Source organism: Gopherus flavomarginatus, chromosome 1 (assembly GCF_025201925.1).
Source record: "Gopherus flavomarginatus isolate rGopFla2 chromosome 1, rGopFla2.mat.asm, whole genome shotgun sequence".
Classification (NCBI taxonomy): domain Eukaryota; kingdom Metazoa; phylum Chordata; order Testudines; family Testudinidae; genus Gopherus; species Gopherus flavomarginatus.
Window position 1 is genome coordinate 360,031,184 of NC_066617.1, and position 27,443 is coordinate 360,058,626.

At 41.7% G+C, this 27,443-nt stretch overlaps 2 protein-coding genes across 5 annotated transcripts in view; both read right to left on the reverse strand.

Moving 5' to 3' along the window:
- The window catches only part of DGAT2 (diacylglycerol O-acyltransferase 2), a 660,465-nt gene that overhangs the window by 513,340 nt on the left and 119,682 nt on the right, over window positions 1-27,443 (reverse strand). The gene's annotated exons all lie outside the window — the stretch shown is intronic.
- The window catches only part of UVRAG (UV radiation resistance associated), a 185,041-nt gene that overhangs the window by 106,837 nt on the left and 50,761 nt on the right, over window positions 1-27,443 (reverse strand). For all 3 annotated transcript variants that reach the window (XM_050930437.1, XM_050930420.1, XM_050930426.1), the window contains 6 exons: window positions 19,783-19,888; window positions 18,279-18,405; window positions 16,925-17,009; window positions 16,337-16,424; window positions 11,073-11,133; window positions 1,670-1,835 (listed from right to left, as the gene is read on the reverse strand). In XM_050930437.1, the coding sequence (XP_050786394.1) occupies window positions 1,670-1,835; window positions 11,073-11,133; window positions 16,337-16,424; window positions 16,925-17,009; window positions 18,279-18,405; window positions 19,783-19,888 (633 nt within the window). The remainder of the gene's footprint in view (window positions 1-1,669; window positions 1,836-11,072; window positions 11,134-16,336; window positions 16,425-16,924; window positions 17,010-18,278; window positions 18,406-19,782; window positions 19,889-27,443) is intronic.

The following is a 27,443-nucleotide window of genomic DNA, read 5'->3' on the forward strand; positions in this document are numbered from 1 at the left end:
GATAGAAGAAAATTGGTTTAGACTTTAAACACAGTTCTCCTCACTCGCATGAGAAACCTGTTGAAAGCCAGCTCCAGTATCTGCGTCTCAACCTTAACTAAAATCTGGATAAAGGACGGTTGTGTGGTTAAAAAACTAGAGTAGGACTCAGGAGAATGAATTCACATCAGGCTTTGTTAGACTTCCTGGATGACCTTGGGCAAGTTACTACACCTGTATCACTTCCTTTAACTGTAAAATGGGGATAATTATTCTTCTCCCATCCTTTGTTTAAACAGTAAGATCTTTGAAGCAGGGCCTGTCTTTACTATGTGTAGTCACTGAATTTCAATGGGATGTGTGATCCTAAATCACTTAGGCAATTTTGAGAAATCAGATACACAGAACCTTAGCACAGTAGGGCCAATCCATCTTGGTTGGAGTCTGGAGTTCTCCATTACTAATATTTACATATGAATTTTGTTTAATGTGTAATCCACACACTAAACTATGGCTTGTTAAAAAATATTACAACTCCAGTGAGTTTGTGTCAGTTTGGATACACTCCTCATCCCCTTCTCCCCTCCCCCATGCCAATGCAAACAGTTTGTCTAGACAATGTTTCCTAAGTGCAAGCACAGAAGCATTCCCCTTACCCTCTTCTTCAGTCTTCCCTAGGTCCTACAACTCCATTGTTATCTGTATATGCTGACTACAGAATGAAGAACGCTAGAGTCAGTAGTTCTGTGAGTTTTACTTTGCAGCTCACAGTACAGAGAAAAAGAGCAGATGATTTTATTACCCTTAAAGTTTATATGCTCAAATATAAAGTAATTATGTGAAAATTCACCTTACATGTCTATAGCCATAATGTTGACCCACAATATATACTAATGCAATATATTATACGTAGTTCAAGGTAGACTTGTATTTGTGATGTGAATGTTGAGAAAGTTTCGTATATACATTTTGTGAGTCAAAGATAATGTTGCTGTTTGTGCAAGGTGAATTTTCACATCAGTGTCATTACCCGAAAGTATCCTGGGTCAGAGAATTCATGTAAATGAGCTCTTTAACTGGTCATTTTCTGTCGTTAGTGCTTAGGTTTTCTAATGATAATACTGTAGCTACCTATTTCACTAAGAGTTATATTACCTCAGCAACCTTGACTAGGACTGTCTGAAAGAATTGCAGGAATTAAGATTCTGATGGCATAGAATAATGATTAAACAGATAATAATAATAAAACAGACATTTGTTGTATTGAATCCATTGCTGGTTACAGAGCACTGAATACGTATCAGATTAAGAAATGCAAAAATATTCTAAAACTTAAAATTCACTGTAGTCTGTCTGGTCTACATGTGTAACAATGAAGTTTCACCACACAAAACTGGAAATTTAATAATAATAAAAAAAAAAGTAAAGGAAGTGCCTCTTTGCGCCCCTAAATGAATACAACTAGAATAGACTAGTTTATGTAACTTCAATCTAGTTTAACTAGTCTGCTACAAATTTCAACCTAATCCTATTCACATGGGATTCAGACACCACAATGGAAACTGCATCCTTGACTTGGGTACTAAAAACAACCTACTTCAGTATCAACTACTGCAACTCCATCAACCTTCTTGCCCAGTCAAGATGCCACATCTTTCTCAGAAAGTACATATGAAGATGACATACTTACTCTCGCTCTTTCTCTGTCAGTTTGTCATTGATATTATCTTTGATTGCAGATCTGGAACCTTTGTGAATTATGGGATACCTGAGTGGCACTTGTAGAAAGAATGAAATCATTGAGACCAAGTGTGCAGTGTAGCCCAAGGCAACAGCAATGCTTCCATCATCTTTTGCTGTTAAAGAAAAAGCAACTTATTTATCCAACTGAATTCTACTGATATGGTAAATATTTTAAGCATATTAATGAAAATTTAGCATGAGAAGGGTGTGCATATTACATAAACAGTAAAGCCTTACACATGATGAAAATAATATTTATTACCTGATGTAACAGCTGCACACAATGAAAGAGATAAAACGAGACAGCAAGCATCTTACAGAAATCTTAGTGGTATTAAGCTTATTCTATCACATATTACAATGCATGGTTCTGACATGTTTATGATGCGATAATAGCACATTTAAGCATTCAATAATAGAAAGATACTGCATTTCCAATATAGTGTTTAAACATTTTTTAAAATAGTGGTTGAGGCACTATATTCTGAAGCTAATAGTAAAAACCTCTCTTGGTTTTAATCCGTTTGTTATCCCTAGTCCATTACGTGTATCTTATGTTGAAAGGTGACATCAGATCGGCAAGAGTTTGAGCCTGCAGTTTAAGACCTACTCCTATACTGTCAAACTTCAAGGGAAATAGTTTTCGGCTTCAAATGGTAACTGAAAGGTGTGGAGCGGTTGTTTTTGTTTTTTTTAAAAAGGCTCCCCAGGCCAGAGTTCAAGTCTTCAGAGGTCTGCCATTCTCTGGCTGCAAGCTGATGACCTCACTAACACCTATAGCAAAGAAAGAAGCTGCATTCTTACATTGCTTTAGGCATTAGTGAGATCACCAACTGTTGGGCAGGGAAACTGAATCCTAGGGCCTGAACTCTAGTCTTGGCCAGTAACTGGAGGAACTGATTTTTAACCATTGTTTTAGAAGGTTAAAGTTTCACATTTATTCAGCAAATGACTGGGGATCTGAAATTGTGTATTTAAAAGTTAATCTATCTCCAGAGAAGATATATGGCTCTTCCACCCCACCCTCTAACCCCTTTTCTGCAAAAAAGTTATTAACTTTTTAAAGTCTTTTTAACTTTTCAGGCTATATCTTCACCCTGTTTTCTAGCTTATTAAAAAAAATACACATGAATCTACAAATAGATCTACAAATAGCTGGAAATAAGTTATAGCCAGCCCAAATCCTTTCCAATGACAACAGAAATTCTAGTGACTCTAACTGAAATATATGAGGACCTGAACAAGGAAGGAAAGACACTAATTTAAGTCCTCTGTGACATCTATGAAATCATACCTTGCTCTCAGTAAGGCAATCCATGACACACAAGTTTAAAAATCACACCCATTCCAAGAAATTATTCTGTACAAAGGGATGCAACTCTGCAGCAAACATAGGTCTCATTACAGTAGAGCTCTAAGCTCATGGACTTCTGATTTTATTTTTAACCTAATTGTCTACTAACATTCTATGCTAACATGCAAGGAAAATGCTGTTTATCTGATCCCAAGTTAAAAAAATATCAATATTTCATTTTTTCCACTCAGTCTGTAGTAAGCCACAGGGCAGGCAGACTAATTCCTTGTGAAAAGCTTGAAAGGACTCAGTGTCTCTGGATAGCACCAATAAGTTATGACTAAGGCTAAGATTTTGTCACTGCTTCCTGGTGACTGGTCCCTGACTTTTACTAAAAACATCCCTTACAAAATAGGGAGGGAGGCAGGTCCAGCACACCAGCCCTCCCACTCCACAGCACCTGGGAGCTGCAGGGACCCCCACTGTCCAGTGTATGGGAGGAGTCTCCCTGCCGCCCTGTGGGGCTGGAGCTGGGGTGGTCCCCGCACCGCCCTGCATGGCTGAGAGCTGCAGGGGGAGTCCCCCACTGCCTGTAGTGGCAGGGGAGCTGTGGGGTCCCTCTGCCACCAGTGGTGGCAGCTGGGAGCTATGCGGGAACCCATGCCACCCACGGAGGCTGGGCTGCTATGGGAGGTTCCCCTGCTGCCAGCAGCGGCTAGTCAACTGCGGGGCCCCCAATGTCATGGAGGTCCCTGGAAGTGATTTCGGCAACCTCTGTAACATAATCTTAGCCTTCGTTATGACAATCTAAATTGACACAACAGCACTTTTAAATTTTTATAAGCAAGACACAGGATTGTAGAACAAGGACTATGGCCCATATTTAGTACAATTAGAGAGATACCAGTGTGATTAGTATTTCTTCACTATCTCATTTCACTTGTGTTTTTCTGACATTTTAACTCAAACATGAGTCACCATCAAACATGCTAGAATTTCAACTAAATCACTTGTGCCCTAAAGAATTAACTACTGTATTATAGGCTCTAGATTTTAAAACGCTAGTTGTTTTAGCAAACAGCAAACCGAAGTTCTGCCAGAGCATTCTCCAGGCAAAGGAGGAATGACTACATGACTCTTGGCTGAATTTGCCACCAGTTTGTTCGTGTGCCTGCTTGACTGGAGCTTATAGCGTGGTATGTTTGCGGGAGGGGGCTGTGCACTGAGCCCAGAGGACCTGCTGGGCAAGGATTAGAGCTTCTTACAGAGGCTCTGGCCTGCCATCCTGTGATTCCTAGTTCCTTAACAAGAAGGCTACTCAGGAAGAATAGGGGGTTATATTAAAACAAAAAAACCCACACCCCTACTAAGTGACCAAAGGAGCTAGCAACCAAGAGCAGTAAATACATGAGTTTAGAGACAGTGCATGAGAGCCAGAGAAACCTAACATTCTCTAAACGTAGGCCAACATCTCCCTCCCCCCCAACACATACAAAGATAAAAATAATGGAGGCTGAAGGCTAGCAGCAGAGTGGGGGCTGTCCAGTTTACTGCACTGAATGCAGCATGTATGATTACATGTGGACTATGTATGCATTTAGGGCAAGCAGCTCATGACCCTCAGAGACCACATACAGGCTCCTGAGACCATAGTTGCCGAACTGGAGGAGCTAAGGGAGACAGAGCTACATAGGAGGAGACTTTCTGGGATGCAGTAGAGTAGTTCCACCCCAGTCTGACAGCCTCTATGCTGTTGGAGGATGAAAGTCTCAGGGAAGGAGATCAAACCGGAGGGGAGGGAAACAACCCCATAGTTGGGACCTGCCTTCCAGATGACGACATGATATTCTCTTGCATGGACCCCAGCTATTAGGAAGAGACAGATAACAGTAATGAGGGATTAGATTATTAGAAATACATAGTTGGGTTTGTGATGACCAGGAGAATCACAAGATGAATTGCCTGCTGGGTGGAGAGGCTGCAGTGCTATGGAGGACCCAGTGGTCATGGTACACATAGGTTGCAATGACACAGGGAAAGGTAGGAGAATGGTCCTGGAGGCCAAATTTAAGCTGCTAGGTAAGAGATTAAAGTCCAGGACCTCCATGGTAGCATTCTTTGAAGAGTTTCCAGTTCCATGAGCACGGCCAGTTAGATGGGCAGAATTGCACAGTCTCAATGGGTGATGATGATGATGATGGGAGGAGTTTAAGTTTATTAGGAACTGGGGAATCTTTTAGGAAAAGAGGAGGAGTCTATACAGGAAGGATGGGTTCCACCTAACCCAAAATGGAACCGCGTTGCTGGCATGTAGAATTAATAAGTTAGAGGGGTTTTTAAACTAAGGGCTGAGGGAAAGGGGAGAAATATGGAGGAGCACGCTGTTTAGACAGACATTCCTTGGGGAGGATCCATTAACAGGGATTCTCAATATCCTGGTTGAGAGGAAAGAGGGGAGAGAGGAGGGGAGGAGAGGGGACGGCAGGAGAGGAGCTGATAGAGTACAGGTAGGAGCAGAAGAGAAATGTCAAATAAAAAAAAAAAGAGTTCCAATCAATTACATCTCATGAAAGCAGATAACTAAATATCAAATTTTATAAATACTTATACACAGGTGTTAGAAGTCTAAATACTAAGATGGGTGAACTTGAGTGTCTGATATTAAATGAGGATATTGATATACTAGACCTCACAAAAACTTGATGGAACAACGATAATCAATGGGACACAGTAATATCAGGGTACAGAATATACAGAAATGACAGTAGTTCATGCTGGTGGAGGAGTGGCACTATATCTGAAAGAAAGCACAGAGTGAAATATAGTGAAAGTCTTAAATGAATTGAACAGTACCACAGAAGCTCTACTGTAGAAATTCCAGCTTGAACAACAAGAGTATAGCAGTAGGAATATATAACCAACCACCTGACCAAGATGGTGATTGTGAAATGCTGAGGGAGATTAGAAAGGCTACAAAAAATAGAAAACCCAGTAATAATGGGGGATTTCCACTACCCTCATATCACCTCAGGAGGGGATGCAGAGATAAAATTTCTAGACTCTTTATTAATGACTGGTCCTGGAGCAGCTAGTCCTGGAACCCACAAGGTGAGAGGCAATTCTAGATTTAGAATTAAGTGGCACACAGGATATGGTCCAAGAGGTGAAATAGGTGAGCCACTTTGTAATAGCAACCATAATGGAATTAAATTTAACATCCTTATGAGGGGGGGAAGTACCAAAGATGGCAGGAGCACTATAATAGAAGCTCAAATTAAATGCATACCCCACATAAATAAATTAAAAATACTAAGAGGATCAAACATTGCCACCATGGCTAAAGAGAGTAAAAGAGGCCAGTAGAGGCAAAATGTCATCCTTTAAAAACTGGAAGTCAAAGACTACTGAGGAAAATAGAAAGAAGCATAAATTCAGGCAGGTGTAAAAGTATAATTAAGCAGGGCAAATTAAGAATGAAGAGCAGCTACCAAAAGACGCAAAAAAAATTTAAGTACATCAGAAGCAGGAAGCCTGCCAAACCACCAATGGAGCCATTGGACAATCAAGGTGTTAAAAGGAGCATTCAAGGAAGACAAGGCCACTGCGGAGAAGTTAAATGAATCCTTTGCACCCGACTTCACTGCAGAAGATGTGAGGGTGGCTCAGGTGTGGGAATCTCTTTTTAGGAGGCAAATCTGAGGAATTGTCCTGCACTGAGGTGTCAAAAGAGGTGGTTTTGGAATAAAAATTGATAAATTAAACAGTAATAAGTCTCCAGGATCAGATGGTGTTCATCCAAGAGTTCTGAAGGAACTCAGATATGAAATTGCAGACCTGCCACCTGTGGTATGTAACCTATTACTTCAATCAACCTCTGTACCACATGACAGGATGCCAATTTAAAAAAAAAAAAAAAAAAAAAAAAGACTCTGGAGGTGATCCTGGCAATTACAGACTAGTCAGCCTAACTTCAATACCAGGTCAACTGATTGAAACTATAGTAAAGAACAGAATTATAAGATGTATGTAGCATAGCTGTAGCCAAGTCAGTCCCAGGATATTAGAGAGATAAGGAGAGTGAAGTAATATCTTTATTGGACCAACCACTGTTGGTGAGAACGACAAGCTTTCAAGCCACACAAAGCTCTCTTTCAGGTCTGGGAAAGATACTCTGAAGGTCACAGCTAAATGCCAGGTAGAACAGATTGTTTCCATAAGTAGTTAGGGACCATATTCTAAGCGTTCATTCAAAGTAGAGTGGCCTATTAATACCTCTGAAGTCACAGGACTGCAACGGGGGGGTTAGCAGGTTACAGATTGTTGTAAAAAGCCATAAATTCAGAATCTCTGTTCAGACCATGATTTAGTGTCTAGCAGAGAGCTGTGAATTTAAGCTCCCAGACTAGTCTTTTGAAAGCATTGTGCAGATTTCCTTGAGGATGAGGACTGATGAGTCAGATGTAGAGTGATTGCTTTGTGGAAGTGTTTACTCACAAGTGATAGGGAGTTTTTGTTTTTAAATCATTTCCTGTGACAGTTCACTTGAAAGTGGAGAGATTGTCTGGTTTCACCCACATAATTATTGCGGCATTTAGTGCACTGGATGAGATATACCACATGTTGTGATAGGCATGTGTAGGGTCCACGGATCTTGAAAGGTGTGTGGTGGTGGGGCACTGATCATTGCAGCAGATACAAACAAAAAGGAAGAAATAGTTACTCGTTCTGCAGTAACCGTGGTTTGAGATGTGTCCCCCCAGGGGTGCTCCACTCTAGGTTTCCTACCGCCCCTTGCGCCTTTGATCGGACATTTCTCATAGCAGCGTCCGTTCAGTCTGTGCACACGTTAGGCAGCCTCATTCTCTGCTATGGAACTTTGTGGTAGAGAAGGAACTGAGGGTGGTTTGCCTATGCAATGTTATATCAGGCACAAGACTGACTAACACGTATGCACCCACAGAGACTACTTGAGGAAGTAGTTTTTCCACACAACATACAGTCAACCTGTGTAACTCATTGCCAGAGGATGTTGTGAAGGCCAAAAATATAACTAGGTTATAAAAAGAATTAGATGAGTTCGTGCAGCATACGTCCATCAATGGCTATTAGCCAGGATGGACAGGGATGCAAAAACATGCTCTGGGTGTCTCTAAACCTTGGACTGCCAGATGCTGGGACTGGACAAGAGGGGATGATCAATCAATGAATTGCCCTAGTCTGCTCATTCCCTCTGAAGCATCTGGCACTGGCTGCTGTCAGAAGACAGAATACTGGGCTAGGTGGACCACTGGTCTGACCCACTCTGGCCATGCTTACGTTTATTACAGTAACTCCTCACTTAAAGTCGTCCGGTTAACATTGTTTCGTTGCTGATCAATTAAGGAACATGCTCATTTAAAGTCGTGCAATGCTCCCTTCTAATGTTGTTTGGCAGCCACCTGCTTTGTCCACTGCTTGCAGAAAGAGCAGCCCGTTGCAGCTAGCTAGTGGGGGCTTGGAACCAGGTGGACCAGCAGCTGCCCTAAGTTCCCTGTGCAGCAGCTGCCCAGCAGGCTAGCAATTATAGCTATCCCTCCCCCCACTGCCATGTGCTGCTCCTGCTCTCTGTCTTGGAGCTGCTCCCCAAGACTCCTGCTTGCTGTGCAGGGGGGAGGGGAAGGAAGAGGGGGGACTAATGTCAGGGTGTCCTCCTTCCCCCTGCACCCCACTGCCCCCTGCACCCCACTTGCCCCCATCTTCCATAGAGCAGGGGGGGACACATGACAGGGCTCAGGACAGAGGGAGCTTGCTGGAAGCAGCAGCTGCGGTCTCAGCAAGCTGATCTAATTAACAAGGCAGTGTACTTAAAGGGGAAATGCGTATCTCTCTCTCACACTGTGTGTCTGTCTGCAGTGCTCTCTCCCCTCCCTCCATTCCTGCTGCCTTGCAGACTGAGAGTTAACCCTTGAGGGCTCAGCCAATTGCTAGTTCATTTAGCAGTAAGGCATTCCCTAGAAAATATCCCACCCTCTGACTCCTCCACCTCAACCAAACTTCACAATCATCATCACTGTGTACCAGTATTAAATTGTTTAAAACTTCTACTGTGTGTGTACACGCACATGCACACACACGCGCGATCTTATCTGGCGAAAAAATTCCCTGTAACCTAACCCCCTCATTTACATTAATTCTTATGGGGATATTGGATTCACTTACCATTGTTTTGCTTAAAGTCGCATTTTTCAGGAACATAACTACAACATTAAATGAGGTGTTACTCTACTTGAATTCATGTTTTTATTTTCCTGAGGCAACACCTCTACCAGACTGATCAAAAGGCTGAGAGGCAAGAGTTCCTAAATGTAATTATTAATTTAAGTCATTCTAATTTTCAAATACTTGTATAGATAGCTGCACAAGTTCGTTTACAGGGGTTAGAGGCAGGCATACAAAGATGCACTTATGATATATTATAAATACTGACATAAAGGGAACTGAAATAGCATTGCCATAACAAGACAGGAACGAATGCATTTGATGCAGCCTATTTGGTGTAATATTGTTTATATGAATAGATACACAGGTAGCTAGTATGATTTTTTTTGAAAAAACAGGTAAACATTGAAATCTACAGCTAAAAATATCTGTATGGGTATGCACAAAGAAGTTAGAGAGTATATAAGGATTAACCAGGACATATGGTGTCACATAATTTTAGCTCAGAATCCAATTTCTTGTATATGTTCCCATCACAGAAGTATTTCAGCACCTCCTATGAGCCAAAAATAACATTTCCTTTTAGGTTTAGCTGTTTATTGCATGTTGTGAGTAACCCAGGTTAGTTATTTTTGCCTGATTAAAAGTATGATTTGCTCCATTTTGTGCATCTCAGGGGGGTAGGTTTTAATCACTCATGGTCTGAAGCATTTCCTGGCACCTATTAAATACCATAACTAGATATTGTTCTGTTTAAAATATTCTTTCAGAATGTAGAGGCTTGGAGAGAAGCAGCTCATAGCATCAAGGGACTGGTCTTTACTCAATAACGTCCAAAAGTTTTTTGCAAGATTGGGGTCGTGGTGACAACATTTCAGTCTGTAGGAAGTCCCAGAAGGACTGTTGTGCAATACTTGTGTCTCCAGCAGAAATCAGAGGCGGAGTTAGTTTTATAGGAGATTACTGGGGTGCAAAAGCATAAAAAGCAGACACGACAAACCCACGAAAAAAAAATGCAGAAATTGGACTTGTTTTTGTCTTAATTGGCTTGTGAGTTGCTTGTTGACTAGTTGCTTCTTTTTTTGGTCAGCTCCCAGCAAGCAAGGGCAAGGGGGGACAAGGGGAAAGCACGGGTAAGGCAGAGAGAGAGAGAGAGAGAGAGAGAGAGAGAGAGAGAGAGAGAGAGAGACACAGACACACACACAGGGGTGCACAGCAGACCCACCACAGTCCCAGACTGCACGCTGGGGAGGGGATCTTGTCAGAATATTGGGGTTCTTAGGTATTAGCTTGTTTTGAAGCGGGATTAGCTTGTTTTTTTGTTTATTGTGAAAGTCAGGGTGCTTATTTACCGCATGAAAATTGCCGGCTGTGATAAAACAATAATCTTCAAAATGATGTCACCAGTCTTTATCATGAATAGAATTTCAGTGGAAAATTGTCTATCCAGTATGAAACCTCAAATTTTGGCCAAACAATTGAAATTATATTTTAAATCAGACTGAGATTTCATTTTGAGATTTTGAAACATTTAGATATCAACCTTTATTGTTTTTACTTTTTAAAAATGAAGTTTTGAAATTTAGCTAAAAAGTTGTTTCAAACCAAAAAACAAAAATAACTTTGTTTAGAAAATGATGAAATGGTATGTTCGACAATTCTGAAGGTTTTCCAACATTTTGTTCTAAGTCCCAGCTACTTCTACTCAGAGGTAAATAAGGATTAGATCAGAACTGTTTGTCTAAATTTTTTCAGTCTCCAAAAGTGAAGTGTAGCTCCTAAAAATGGTAAGTCTGCCCTATGAGATATTAAAGTAATGTTACAATTCTAGGTACTAAATGAAAAAAAATCCAGCTACCTTGAAAGTCTTCAGAATTAGGCAGCTTGACTCCGCAGATGAAGTGATCCTTTTGATCTTTCTATGGATTTGAACAGCAGAAAGTGAGAATGGGACATAGTACATTTAAAATAAGAGAAGTTGCAAATTCCAGCAAAACTTAGAGACATGTTAAAATGAGACTACAGAGACATTGTAAAGCATCATTTAATATAGATGAAAAAATTCAAAATTAAGAAAATTCAGAGTAATGTCTCACTCTACATTAAATTTAAAATATTTTCAGAAGACTAACTCTCAAATAGTAATGGATTCACTTTCATTCAACTGAACTTACAAAATCTTAAACTTATATTGAGCAAAGAATGTTGGACCTCAATCTTCTGATGAACATTTTTTGGCCTAGTATGATAAAAGTTTAGCTAAGTTAGTGAAGTCTGGTAAGATGATTATCAGCTACTTTGTTGTGCTCTCACTATCAGTTTTACTTGCCATTTCATATGCCACCACAAGAGGTCCAAGTTTAAGTTACCACGGGGTGACGGCAGTATCCTGTTACAGCGCAGCATGATAGGGTCGTTTCCTTGTGTCACTTACAATCTAAAGCCTAGTCTACACTACACAGTTATACTGAATTTAGCAGAGTTAAACCGATTTAACCGTGCACCTGTCTACACAACGAAGCCCTTTATATCGATATAAAGGGCTCTTAAAACAGATTTCTGTACTCCTCCCCGACTAGGGGAGTAGCGCTGAAATTGGTATTGTCATGTCGGATTAGGGTTAGTCTGGCCGCAATTCAACAGTATTGGCCTCCGGATGGTATCCCTCAGTGCACCATTGTGACCGCTCTGGAAAGCCATCTGAACTCTGATGCACTGGCCAGATAGACAGGAAAAGCCCCACGAACTTTTGAATTTCAGTTCCTGTTTGGCCAGCGTGGAGAGCTCACCAACACAGGTAACAATGTAGTCTCCTGAGAATCGAAAAAGAGCTCTAGCATGGACTGCACGGGAGGTACTGGATCTGATTGCTGTATGGGGAGAAGACTCCATGCTAACAGAACTCCATTCCAAAAGATGAAATGAAAAAACATTTGAAAAAATTTCCAAGGCCATGATGCAGAGAGGCCACACCAGGGACTCAGTGCAGTGCAGAGTGAAAGTTAAGGAGTTCAGACAAGCCTACCAGAAAACCAAAGAAGCAAACGGAAGGTCCGGGGCAGGGCCAAAAACATGCCGCTTCTACGCTGAGCTGCATGCAATTCTAGGGGGGGGGGTCCACCACCACTACCCCACCCCTGTCTGTGGATTCCGAGGTGGGGATGGTAATCTCAGCCATGGCTGAGGATTCTGCGGACGGAGAAGATGAGAAGGAGGAAGAGGAGGATGAGCTTGCAAAGAGCACACAGTACTCCATTCTCCCCAACAGCCAGGAGCTTTTTCTCACCCTGACGGAATTACCCTCCCAGTCCTCCCAAGCCACTATCCCACACAATGAAGCCATGGAAGGGACCTCTAGTGAGTGTACTTTTGTAATATAAAGCATGGTTTAAAAGCAAGCATTTAATGATTAATTTGCCCTGAGGACTTGGGATGCATTCGCGGCCAGTACAGTTATTGGAAAAGTCTGTTAACATGGAGCGGAAATCCTCCAGGGACTTCTCCATGAAGCTGTCCTGGAGGTACTTCAAAAGCCTTTGCAGAAGGTTTCTGGGCAGGGCAGCCTTATTCCGTCCTCTATGGTAGGACACTTGACCACGCCATGCATGTAGCAAGTAATCTGTTATCATTGCATGACAAAGCCTAGCTGCATATGGGTCGGGTGTTTGCTGGCATTCAAGCAACATCTGTTCTTTATCTCACTGTGTTATCCTCAGGAGAGTGATATCGTTAATGGTAACCTGGTTGAAATTCAGGAATCTAATTAAGGGGACAGAGATGGCCATTTCTACTGGGCTGTTTGCCTGTTGCTTAAAAGAAATCCTTCCTTGCAGGTAGCCAAGCAGGGGGAAAGGGGACGGTGATTGGCACTGAGCTTTTTCGCGTTTGGCTAGCAGGGATCTTCCATGCTACCAGCCACGTGGTGGGGGGAGGGGTAAAGCGATCATCCCAGAGAATTGGACGGGGGCGTGGTTTCTGCTACTGCATGTTAACAGGAAAGAAGCAGCACTGAACGGGCTTTGCTTGGTATTTGGGAAAGAGGGCACTGTGTATATGAAGGCTGCAGAAGCCGAAAGGCAATGGCTTACCATAGCCACATGCAAGCTGAATTCTGCTACCCAGACCTGCGTCTGTGAGATTTCTAACACCAGAGCTGCAGGCACTCAATATTAAGATGCAAAATGTGACCTTGCAGTGAAATCACATGTGCTGTGTAAGGTGAATAGGGTTGTTCACCATGAAAGAGTACAACCATTGTTCTGCAAAATGTATCTTTTTAAATACTTCTCTCCCTTTTTTCCCTCCCTCCTGCAGCTGCAAGTTTTTCAAGCCTCCCTACTCCATCCCGAAGGCTCAGATAAGGCGGCGGAAAAAAAAAAAAAAAAGAGATGCGAGACGAAATGTTCTCGGAAATCATGGAAGTGACCCGCAATGAAAGAGCTCATCTGAATGAGTGGAAGGACGTGGTATCAAATTACAGGGAAGATGCCAGTGAACGTGAGGACAGGAGAGATGCTCGAGATGAAAGGTGGCAGCAGGAAGATCAGAGGAGGCATGATGTAACGCTGGGGCTGCTGCGTGATCAAACTGACATGCTCCGGCATCTGGTGGAGCTTCAGGAACAGCAGCAGGATCACAGAGTGTCGCTGCAGCCCCTGTGTAACCACTCTCACCATGTTCCATATCCTCCTCACCCAGATGTGTAAGAACGCGTGCGGGGAGGCTCTGTGCACCCGCCTACTCCACCCCTGTGGACAACCAACCAAAAGGCTGTCATTTTGTAATTTTTTTTAGTGGCCTTTTCCTTCCCTCCTATCCTCCTCCCAAAACACACTCAGGCTACCTTGTCAGTTCTCACCCTCTTTTTATAATGAATAAAGAATACATGATTTTTAAACGATAGTGACTTTGTTTCCTTAAGCAAGCTGTAATCGAAGGGGGAGGGTGGGTTGTTTACAGGAAATGAGTCAATCAGGGGTGGGGGGGGTGGGGAGTTCATCAAGGGGAAACAAACATAGCAGTCACACTGTACCCTGGCCCGTGATGAAATTCATTTTCAAAGCTTCTCTGATGCGCACCGCTTCCTGGTGTGCTCTTCTAAATCGCCCTGGTGTCTGGCTGCGCGTAACCAGTGGCCAGGTGACTTGCCTCAGCCTCCCACCCTGCCATAAAGGTCTTCCCCTTACTCTCAGAGATTGTGGAGCACACAGCAAGCAGCAATAACAAAGGGGACATTGGTTTGGCTGAGGTCTGAGCGAGTCAGTAATGTGCACCAGCGCGCCTTTAAACGGCCAAATGCACATTCTACCACCATTCTGCACTTGCTCAGCCTGTAGTTGAACAGCTCCTGACTACTGTCCAGGCTGCCTGTGTATGGCTTCATGAGCCATGGCATCAAGGGGTAGGCTGGGTCCCCCAGGATAACTACAGGCATTTCAACATCCTCAACTGTTATATTCTTGTCTGGGAAGTAATTCCCTTGCTGCAGCCGTTTAAACAGAACAGTCTTCCAGAAGATGCGAGCGTCATGAACCCTTCCTGGCCATCCCACGTGGATGTTGGTGAAACGTCCCTTGTGATCCACCAGTGCTTGCAGCACCACTGAAAGGTACCCCTTGCAGTTTATGTACTGGGTGCCCTGGTGCCAAGATAAGGATATAGGTTCCATCTATCGCCCCACCACAGTCAGGGAATCCCATTGCAGCAAAGCCATCCACTATGACCTGCACATTTCCCAGAGTCACTACCTTTCGTAGCAGCAGCTTAATGATTACTTTGGCTACTTGCATCACAGCAGCCCCCACAGTAGATTTTCCCACTCCAAATTGATTCCCAACTGACCGGTAGCTGTCTGGTGTTGCAAGCATCCAGAGGGCTATTGCCATTCGCTTCTCAACTGTGAGGGCTGCTCTCATCTTGGTATTCTGGCGTTTCAGGGCAGGGAAAAGCAAGTCAAAGTTCCATGGAAGTGCCCTTACACACACGGAAGTTTTGCAACCACTGGGAACCGTCCCAAACCTGCAAAACTACGCGGTCCCACCAATCTGTGCGAGTTTCCCGGACCCAAAATCGGTGTTCAATGGCTAGAACCTGCCCCATTACCAGCAGGATCTCCAAAGCGCAGGGGCCCGCGGTTTGAGAGAATTGTGTGTCCATGTCATCACTCTCGTCGCCGCACTGCCGTAGCTGCCGCCTCCTAGCCTGGTTTTGCAGGTCCTGGTTCAGCACAGACTGCATGATAATGTGCGGGGTGTTTAAAACGTCCATGATTGCTGTCTTGAGCTGAGCAGGATCCATGCTTGCTATGCTATGGCGTTTGCGCAGTTCACCCAGGAAAAAAGGCATGAAATGGTTGTCTGCTGCTTTCACGGAGGGAGGGGTGAGGCTGTACCCAGAACCACTCGCAACAACGTTTTTTGCCCCATCAGGCACTGGGATCTCAACCCAGTATTCCAAGGGGCAGGGGAGATTGTGGGCACTATGGGATAGCTACCCACAGTGCAACGCTCCGGAAATCGACACTGGCCTCGATATATGGACGCACACCATTGAACTAGTGTGCTTAGTGTGGCCGCGTGCACTCGACTTTATACAATCTGTTTTAAGAAACCGGTTTCTGTAAAATTGGAATAATCCCGTAGTGTAGACATACCCTAAGTTAGGCAAATAATTCAGTGCGAATGATGACACAGCAACAGTCCAAGCATGCACCAGGCCTTCTCTGGACTCATTTGCCTGACTACAGTGGCGGCAACAATTAATTCCCAAAGAAATTGCTGCAGCAAGACAAGGGAAAAAAAAAAAAAGAGGGAAAGCAGGGGCAGGCTGGGATGTGTGAGGAGAATAGGTAGAAGTTCTGTGGCAAACATTACCAAATCGGAACCCCAGTGACTGAAAGAGAGGAGTAAGAACACCAGAGTAGATGAAGTCCCTGCCAGACAAGCTCACTGTTAGATTCAAAGTAAGAAACATCAGAAAAGAAATGAGATAAATTTACATGGCAATGGAGCTGAACAGTGTGGAAGAGAGAAGCATTTTACTCAGAAAGCAGCTAGAGGGCACATCTGGCAGACAAAAAGTTCATTCTAGCTCAGCAGGTTTCTTAAGGTGTTAGAAACTTACCACATCAATAGAGTAAATATTGGGAAGTTCCGATAACAACTGTCTGCATCGAATAGTCAACTGTGCATTGGTCTTCAAGAACGATTCTCTTTAGGGAGAGAAAAACCACGATCATTAGTGACTTCAAACTCTTCGCACTATCAACCCCCACCATTCCCAGGAATCACACCCCCCACCTGGACAAAAAAGAAAGCCCCAGATAACTTTGCAGTTGGGAAGATAATTATAGAAAGAAATGCTGGCCTGTACTGCTTGCACCCTTTTCAATTTTGAGAGACCAGTTTTAAGTGTTATAAAACAATTATTTATATTACAGCCGCACCTAAAGGCCCCTTCATCTTATGCGATCTATACACACACACACACAATCCCTGTCCCAAGGTGTTTACAAGCTAAACAAGACAGGAGAAGGGAACATAGTTACATATTTTACAGATGAGAAAAATGAGGAAGAGATTCAGTGACTTGCGCAAGGTCACACAACAACTGAGGGAGACGATTTCATGATTCTAGTCCAAATGCCTTCATCACAATACCTTCTTTCCAATTACAGATTAAAAAGATGAATGGAGTCATAGGTCCCTTTACCTCTTAGCAGTGCATTCTTTTCTCAACTCATGCAGGGATTCTTTATGCATTTGAAGCCTCTGGTATTCAGTCTCAAATGCCTTTCCTAGAAAACAGAAGTGATCAGAAAAACCATTTAACAGCACTGTATATCCTGTGAATTGACAAGCTTCAGTGCTGGAACACTTCTGAAAATTAGATACAAGCTTGGGTACACAAACTTCTTCAGTTACCATTAGTCATGTTCTCCACAGTATACAGCCATATGAGGGAACAGAGTGAATAGCTGTAGAAACCACACCTCCCTGTTGCAAAAAAAGCGCATCTCTTTCTGGGATGTATTAGCAGGGGTGTTGAAAACTGTTATGTCCCCTCTCAATTATTTTTGCAGACTAAACAAACCCAATTTTTTCAGTTTTCCCTCATAGATCATGTTTTCTAGACTTCTAATCATTTTTGTTGCTCTTCTCTGGACTCTCTCTCCAATTTGCCCAAATCCTTCCTGAAATGTGGCACCCAGAACTGGACACAATATTCCAGTTGAGGCCTGAGTAGAGCAGAAGAATTACTTCTCGTGTCTTGTTTTCAAGTACATAAAGGCTGTTACAAAGAGGAGGAAGAAAAAATGTCTCTTAACCTCTGAGGATAGGACAAGCAATGGGCTTAAATTGCAGCAAGGGAGGTTTAGGTTGGACATTAGGAAAAACTTCCGAACTGTCAGGGTGGTTAAGCACTGGAAGAAATTGCCTAGGGAGGTTGTGGAGTCTCCATCATTGTCTAACCTGCTCTTAAAACTCTCCAAACACCTGTCAGGAATGGTCTAGATAATTAGTCCTGCCAGGAGTGCAGGGAACAGGACTAGATGACCTCTTGAGGTCCCTTCCCGTTCTATGACTTTCTTGGTGTCATCTCCACATGGAGCACTCCTACGTGATTTTAGTTGTTAGGCCAGACAAGTATTTTTGCTGTCATTTACTTGCACCTTCTAAAACCATTCTGATATGCTGTGACTTGATAATTAATACAAAGATTGCACAGGCTAAGTATAAGCCTTTTGGATTGAAGATATCACACATGGCTGCAAACTTTAAAGTGGGAATCCAGCTACTTATATAAGATCATAGAATCATAGAGTATCAGAGTTGGAAGGGACCTCAGGAGGTCATTTAGTCCAGCAGGACCAATCCCCAGACAGATTTTTGCCCCAGATCCCTAAATGGCCTCTCAAGAATTGAACTCACAACTCTAGGTTTAGCAGGCCAATGCTCAATCCACTTTTGTAGCAGCTTTCATGCTCTTTAAGCAGGCTACTTGGCCTTTTGGATAGGGAGCAGTGAATACTGGCACTAGAAAATTCCTTTCTTTCTACACTCACCTTTGTCAAGTAACATATTTTGTTCCTTATGCAGCAAGGCCACCTCTCGACCCAGTGCCTTCTTCTGCCTCTCCAGCTCATGCCGAAGCACCAAAATCTTCAACTGTAAACACTCACTCTTTTTTTTCTACCAAAAAAAAAAAAAAAAAAAAAAAAAAATAGACAATTGATCAATAAATAAACTGAAAGGATTACTTGAATTAAATACAGTAACCAATTCAATTATGTGCATTCCCTGGCAGTACCAAAAATTGGGCTAACAAATTGTCAAGAAACCATGCCTAAATTACAGTTACAAATATGATTTTCAGTTATTGATTTTTTTTTTTTAAAGGGAACATGCACACAATTATATGCTTTGAGGTCAGCGGAGGAAAAAGGTATCAATGGAGATAGCATCGTTTCCCAGAAACTAGCCTGGCTTTGTCTGATGTAACGCGCAAGTCTGCTGGGAAGCTGCAAAATTTTGGCTGGGTCAGTATATATATTTTATATATGTCTTTGCACAGAAGTATCTGTACCTGTAGGGAATATATTTGTACATACAATATATGGAAAGACAGCTAGAAACACTGCACGCCTGCAAGGTATGAGTACTAAAAGACAAATGAACCAAATTTTGAAAGAGCCACTCATCAAAATATACACCAAACCTTTGGATCTGAAGATGGTTTGTCATGTGAGTAAAATGATTAAATTACTTTTCACCCACTCTGTAGTTAAGAAACAGGATTAAACATGGATATTCCATATTTTGTCAAAACCTTAGCTTAGTTTGAGGCACTTACTGAAAGTAGGTCAGTATTCTCAGTCCGAGTCCTAGCACATCACAAAATGATTGACTACTCTCTTTTTTTAAATGGATAGGAGCCAATATAAATTTCCAAATGAAGTCACCATGAGCAATTTTGGCTATATTGACTCTCAGCTCCGAACTGAGCTCAGCTCTTCTGAGAGAGAAACTAGTGCCAATATGTTGCTTTTCTCTACAAGCCAGCGAGAGCACAAGAGCACAAAGCTATAACTGAATTATAGTTAATATTGAAAACGGACATGTCGTTTGTGTCTGAAAAGTTGTTACATGCATTGCTCTGAGCCCAGAAGACTGGGCTGCAAATTAGAACAATTACTAGACTCAGCTCAATCAACTAGAAACCACCACACTTTCCACTGGTAGATCATTAATCCCAATCTCTAAAATTTTATTTTTGCTGGCAAATGTTTTCTAATCATTACACAGTTGATGTTTATGCACTAGCAGTGTAAAGCATTAAGTGACCTATTAATTTTTTTCCCCCACTCTCAGTAATGTAGATATAATCCAAAACCCAATACATTGCACTTTCCAGATAAGTTTCCATTCAAAATAGCTGATATTAAATGTAAGGAGTGTTTTACACTGAAGTTTTAAAAGATGCTTGTGTGGCTACTGGGCATCATTTAACTGCATTGTTTTAAGGAAGTCTACAAGAGTAAGATTTCAAAGTTGAATGTCAAAGCCTACCAGTTCGTTGCTTGTGGATGTAAGTCTCAGTTTTTCTTCAATCTCCCTTCCTATTTTCTGAACAGTTACCTGAGTCTGTTTAATTGCACACTGGGCTCTATGAAGCCTGAAAATAAAACACAAGTTATAGAAGGAATGATTTTTTTTTTTTTTTTTTTACATAATGTGCCCTTGTAATGAATATACCGGTTACTCCAAACAGCAGAAGCAGTATGAATCCAAAACTACTGACTTATTTCAAAAGGAAAAGAATATCAATCGTCTCTTTAGAAATTGAGGTTTTGTAATTAGATGTCCAAAATGTAGCCCTACGGTCTTAACTCTGCCATGTGTGGCAAATGTTCTCCCCATTAGCTAGGTTGAGACTCACATCACAGAACTTGAGAGAGAGTCTACAGGAGGTCAGGTAAGTGGGACATGATGGGCTGTCACAGGGGCACCCCCACCATGCCACAGGTGACTGGAAGTTGCAAGACCTAAATGGATGAAGATCAGGATATTATGGGGTGGTTATTACATTTTCAGCACCCTTCAATTTGGCTAACAGGAGGGGAGTTAGGCACTCACCACATACTGCTGAATCGGTTTTTAACTAGCAGTTAAAAGAACTGTGAAGGAATTTAATGGCAAAAGAAGCTTAGATACTCCTTCCCAGAGCACTAAGAAGTACCATAGGGGAATCTAGCATTTTCAATACTATTTGGGAGAAGAGGAGCAGACTTTGAAAAGACAAACATGTCAAATAAATACTTCTCATAAGGCACATAATTCAGCTTTAATTAATTCACCAATACTATAAAGCAACCAGTAAATAACGTCTGGGGCCATACTTACGACTATGAGAAAACATTTGCTTTACAAGATTGTTCAACTTATCAATTTGGCTCAGAAAGGACCCTGCAGAACAGCAGCATTTTATATTCACTTTGCACAAAGCAGCATTTTATATTCAGTTTGCACAGGTGTAAGCATTTACATGGGGTGCAAGGCGATTGAGAATAAGGCGCATTAGCTTTAATCTGTCAAGGGAATAGAACATGGGAAATTTCCAATATTCCAAGCTCTCATAAGGCACAGGAGGAGTTTCCAAAGGATTCAAAGGGGAGTTCCTAGATTCATAGATTGCCTAGGGAAGTTGTGGAATCTCCATCTCTGGAGATATTTAAGAGTAGGTTAGATAAATGTCTATTAGGGATGGTCTAGACAGTATTTGGTCCTGCCATGAGGGCAGGGGACTGGACTCGATGACATCTCGAGGTCCCTTCCAGTCCTAGAGTCTGAGTCTATCCCAACCCATGAGTCCAGTGGGGGGGGGGGGTTCAGCACTGGAGTTTGTCTTAAATAAAAAAATTCAATGATGGGGCTCGAGTGGCTTTAAAAAAAAAAAAAAAAAGAAATCTGTCAGGGATGGTACAGGTATATTTGGTCCTGCCTCAGTGCAAGGGAATGGAATAGATTACTCTAGAGGTCCCTTCCAACCCTACACTTCCATGATTATATGAAGCCACATTGTTCCTCAGCCAGTTAAATCATCATATTCAAAACAGAGATACAAAACAGAATCCACCTAAACAAAGTTTCAAGGTGAGACTATGCTTACAGTAAGGATCTCTATTTACTCCAAACATACAATTGTTTAAAATCAAAATAGTATTGCCAAAACACAAAGCAGCCTGAAATAGTGGTGGTGTGAATGCTCATGAGTTCCAAAATACAAGTGATTCATGGCCATAATTAATGCATGATGAAGTTTGTACCATAGCTTGTTTTAGACAGGCTGTGCCAGTAGTGTTGACTGTTATCCCAAAGGAAGTACAGCTAGAGATTCTAGTTTGAACTTTTGCTTCTGAACTAGCAGTGCACTCGGCTCCTGTGGCATGACATGCCTAAATACAGAACAGCAGTGAAAACTCAGCTACACAAGTGCTAATGACTGGAACTTGAGAGAGAACTCTTAATTCTCAACCAGAGGACCGTTCCTGGGATGTGAAGCCTTCAAGAGACGATCATCAGAAATTCAGTGTAGGTGAACTCAATTGTCTTTAAATCTGGATGCAGTGCTGAGCTGTTGGCCACTTTGTTCTCACATAATAACTGTCATTTAATAGCTTAGATGCCTGAGTATGTTGTTTCCCTGTTTTCAGGTGGTGATAACTTCATACCAAAAGGTGCTACCCTGCAATGAGACAAACGTGCCACTGCCATAGTGCCTTTTAGCTAAGAAGTCCTATTATGAAATGACTGACATTGATCAAAAGAATATGGCACGTCCCACACATGAAGTGCATCGCTCATGCTGAAACTCAGAGATTTCTAATACATGGAGGTGAGAGAATGAACCTCTGAAGGGGATTTGTATTCATTTTGAACTAAACTTCTGTCATCAGTTTTAGAATTCTCCACTACAGTATTGTAACTGTCATTGCACTGCAAGTCTGAGATAGCTCCACAGAGAACAAATTTTCCATAACCTCTCTAAACCAAGTTCTCAAATTTTTGCATTAATGGGTAATTGCTTGAACTACATTCTTAGAGATTTTAAGAACAGGATTTTCTGCTGCATTTGTAAAGCCAATCTTCCTTACACTTTTTACTGTCAATCACTTCAATACTACTCTCTACTTACTCCTAAATACTAAACCCAGTTGGTTAACATTTTGAAGTCAGGATTTCCTGACACATGTTCACACTAATTACAGTAGTCTACCTGCTCTAAGAGCCTGCAGTTTTACACTTGCAACTCACACAGAATACTCAGAGACTTGGAGAAGTGGCTGCAGTAGAATTTCTGTGGCATTTTAGAGACAGTCCACTTGTCAATGTTGGCAGACACACACCATGACAGACATTGCTGAGGAGTGCAAAATGACTCCGCTCCCCAGAGGTGTTCGTGCCCTGAACACTTAAGAACGCTGTGGTTTGGCTTGACCAGATTGCATATGCCAAATAAATACTAAATGACCAGCTACAGCTTTTGATCCAGATAGTGAACTCTCAGAGCCCTCTTTATACCAAGGACCTTACATATTAAAGGTAAGTTTTTCTATATTGGACTACAATGCATCTTGAAGACCACAGCATTAGTCTGCACCAATAATTGCTCCATTAATTTTAGAAGACTTGTCCTAATAAAGAGACACAGATTAAAGTTTGTTACCCTGTAAACTTTCCCCCACCTTTCTCCATTCTAAGTAATCGGGCATTATTCCTTTTAGAAATGTGGGGAGACTGATGAAAGGAACCACTTCCAGCTTTCATAATATTTTAATAAATCTAAAATACCAGTTTTCTTTTACAAATATCCAAATAGTTATTAGCATTCTTCAAAACAGTTTGGCTCTCCACAATGGAAGCAGATGTATTAAATTTCAGCATGCATAATATATAGTCTAGTGTTCAAAAACTTTATTTACCAGCATACCCACAGCTAGCTCAGAATTCAAACTGCCCTGGGCAGCTGAAGGGATCCTTTTGAAGAAAGGTCACAAATACACACCACTAGAAGAGGGAGCCAGGTCCCCAGCAAGCTGAGGAACTCCATGTGGTAATGAGAGCAGACAGGAAAACCAAGCATGCCTGCTTCCCAGAGTCACGGACTCTGTAGGACACAGATAACTTCCTGACCCACATGAAATTCTGTACAGTTAAACTGAGTTCTCAATTAGAGTTCAGACTGTTCACATTCCTGTCATGCAAAGTTCCCACATAAAAAAGCCTATTCCCAGTTATGTCTTCAGTGCACAGGAACTGATTTAATTCAACAAGCTCACTAGCATTTGCCTTTGATCTATATCCTCCCCCTTCTATCTTCTGTGGTATGAATCCTCATTTCAATCTTATGCTAAATAATTCCTCTGAAATTCTTTTGTTTATTCTTCAAAGTATTTGCAGATTTTGTTGTCCAATCCTTTCAGTCAAGCTACACATTTGATTCCTTTAAAATTCCCCCACCCCCAAGAAACAATTCCTCCAGAACCGTGTTTTCTACAAGGTTTCTCTGAAATCAGTGCAATTTATCAATGTGTGTCTAAGATTAAGATGCCCAGAAATGAACACCATTTTCCAGTTATTTATGTCACATAGGTGCGTAGAGACGTTCCAGTGATGAGATGACTATATAGTTCAAAATTTCACTGGCTTATTTTGCTGCCATTTCATAGGGCAGATTCCTATTTAATTTACTGTCCTATTGATTCTGCTCTCTCAGCTTCATTGATATCGAGGTTACTCCTTTTCAAAGGTCTGGATCACTGCCCCCCCCCCCCAAAACACACGCACATACATTAGTTACAGACAGCGGAGGCCTGTTCTATCCTAGGGAATTAGTTGAGTCTAACTTAAATCCACACCTGAGTGATGCAGTGATGATCCACTAACACTCAGCGTAGACAGCAGTACATTGATGTGAGAATTCTCCCTTCATCCTAGTGGCCACCTCTCAGAGAGGTGGTTTACCTACACTGACCCCTCCTGTCAGCATAGGTGACTCTACCGTGTCTTCACCGAAGCAGTGCAAATGCACCGCTACAGCATTTTAAGTGTACACAAACCCACAGAAAGACACAAAATACTGCATTTTCCCCCTAGCTTCAATCCCCTTTAGTTCTTTTCTGCTTAACTTTAGTTCATTTTGGGCCCCTTTGTATTTTCTTCTTTCAAATCTTTGCTGGAATTTGCTGCTCCTTGCAATTTGGTATCAATACTAAAAGTGGGCTGTTGTATTCAGTTTTCTACATTATTAACGAAGGTACTGAGTAAAATTTTCAAGAGTGCCTAAGTCACTTAAGAGCCAGAATCCAATTTATGTCCAGTTTTTCAAAACTATAAAATGAAGTTTTATAGGCACTTTTGAAAATAATATGCTTTGGCAAAGTTCTGGCTAAATTATGCCTTTTTTTTTTAAAGTACTTTTTTAAAGCCATGGCTCTCAAGCACGTTGCGCAATATTTCAATTAGTAACCGCCAAGAATGTCTTTCAGAATTTTTCATGTTGAGAGGTTTTATAGTCATCTCACACCCACATTAAGGTCGATAAACACTGCAGATATTGATACAGGCCTCCTTAAGCCAGTACGTACTTTAACAGGATATTTTTTCATGGTGGTGAATTTATATGCAAGTTATTCCAGACCTATTCAAATTGCTACACAGGATAATTCTATATGACAATTCAGTCCCACAATCAAATCTGCTTATATTAAATGAGAGACTTATTTTAAACCAAATATCAGGCAGACCCATTCCAATCATTTCCTTGTGGTCAGAAATAAAAATTGTTTAACTGTTATATATGATTGCCCAAATGCCTTCACAACAGTGCCATTTGAAGTAAGATATCAGTATGTACACACTCAATGAATACAGAGGATTTGTGTATTAAGTGTTGCCTTGTTAGATGGGGTGGGATCTGAGTTACTACAGAGAATTCTTTCCTGGGTGCTGGCTGGCGAGTCTTACCCACATGCTCAGGGTTTAACTGATCACCATATTTGGGGTCAGGAAGGAATTTTCCTCCAGGGCAGATTGGCAGAGGCCTTGGAGGTTTTTCGCCTTCCTCTGCAGCATGGGGCACAGGTCACTTGCTGGAGGATTCTCTGCACCTTGGAGGTCTTTAAACCACGATTTGAGGACTTCAGTAACTCAGGCATAGGTTAGGGGTTTGTTACAGGAGTGGGCGGGTGAGATTCTGTGGCCTGCATTGTGCAGGAGGTCAGACTAGATGATTATAATGGTCCCTTCTGACCTTAAAGTCTATGAATCTATGAGTTTTTTAAAAAGGCTCCACAGTAAGATTCTGTCCACAGCTAAAGTTAAAACTTTCCAAAATTAAAGTTGTAAGGGATTTCCCTATCAGTAACACTCCAACTGAATGCCCATAAAATAAATTGCAGGCATTGAGGTGTGCACTACTCACAGTAATATACTGGGCAAGTTACGTGCACCTCTTCCCCATGCCAAGGGAGAAGGGAACTATCCGTTTAGCTAGAAGTGTCACACTGTTGGGAACAGACTCAACTGAGTGCCTACCTCAGGGCAGACTATCAAAAACAGCGCAGACACCCCAACCTAGTAGTATGTTCTATAATTAGATTTCACCAATGGTAACAACGTGAACTCCTGGATCATTGTACTAGTCTTATCATAGAGTACAGACAATCCTCTTAGGCTCTCCAGTTTGCCTTGCCACAATATATGTATTTTTCCCCTCAGGTTGTTTCCAGTCCCATGAGACCAATCACTTACCCCAGAACAAATGGTACCCTAGATCTTGGATCAGTAACTAGTTAAAAAGATAGAAAACAAAGGGTAGGAATAAATGGTCAGTTTTCAGAACGGAGAGAGGTAAATAGTGGTGTCTGTACTATGACAAGTACTATGCAACATATTCATAAATGATCTGGAAAAGAGGGTAAACAATGAGGTGGCAAAGTTTGCAGATGATACAAAACTATTCAAGATAGTCAAGTCCTAAGCAGACTGCGAAGAGTTACAAAGGGACTTCATAAAACTGGGTGGCTGGGCAACAAAATGGCAGATGAAATTCAGTGTTGATAAATGCAAAGTAACGCACATTGGAAAATATAATCCCAACTATACATATAAAATGATGGGATCTAAATTAGCTGTTATTACTCAAGAAAGATCTTGGAGTCATTGTAGATAGTGCTCTGAAAACATCCATTCAATGTGCAGCAGAAGTCAAAAAAGTTAACAAAGTTGGGAATCATTCAAAAAGGGATAGATAAGACAGAAAAATATATTGCCTCTATATAAATCCATGGTACACCCACATCTTGAATACTGCATGCAGATCTGGTCGACCCATCTCAAAAAAGATACTGGCATTGGAAAGTGTATAGAAAAGGGCTACAAATGATTAGAAGTACAGAACAGCTTCCGTATGAGGAGAGCTTAAAAAAAAATACCTGTCTTTTCAGCTTGGAAAAGAGACAGTTAAGGGAGGATACAACAGAGGTCTATAAAATCATGACTGGTGTGGAGAAAGTAAATAAGGAAGTGTTATTTACTCCTTCTCATAACACAAGAACTTATGGGTCATCAAATGAAATTAATAGGCAGCAGGTTTAAAAAAAACAAAAGGAAGTATTTCTTCACACAATGCACAGTCAATCTGTGGAACACTTTGCCAGAGAATGTTGTGAAGGCCAAGACTATAACAGGGTTCAAAAAGGAACTAGGTGAGTTCATGGAGGATAGGCCCATCAATGGCTATTAGCCAGGATGGGCAGAGATTGTGTCCCTAGTTTCTGTTTGCCAGGAGCTGGGAATGGGCGACAGGGGGTGGATCACTTGATGATTCCCTGTTCTGTTCATTCTCTGAGTGGATGGGGCAATGAGTGGATGGGGCAATTAATGCTTATCTTAAAATGGCCTACTTAATTTTTGACAGTTGGCCGGGGGGGGGGGGGGTGGAGGAAGGTGGGGAAGGGGCGGGCGCACAATTCCCATGCCTAGGTTCACAAGTTCAGAGCAAACATTTTCAAAGTTGTAAATCAAAACCTATGTATTTCCTTATAGCACAGAATACAGATGTTATAAGTGAGATTAATATATTCAGAGTCTTAACACTAAATACAGTCTTATAAGACAATACCTATTTTAAACAAAAACTAACATACAAATGAACTGATTCAGTTTCC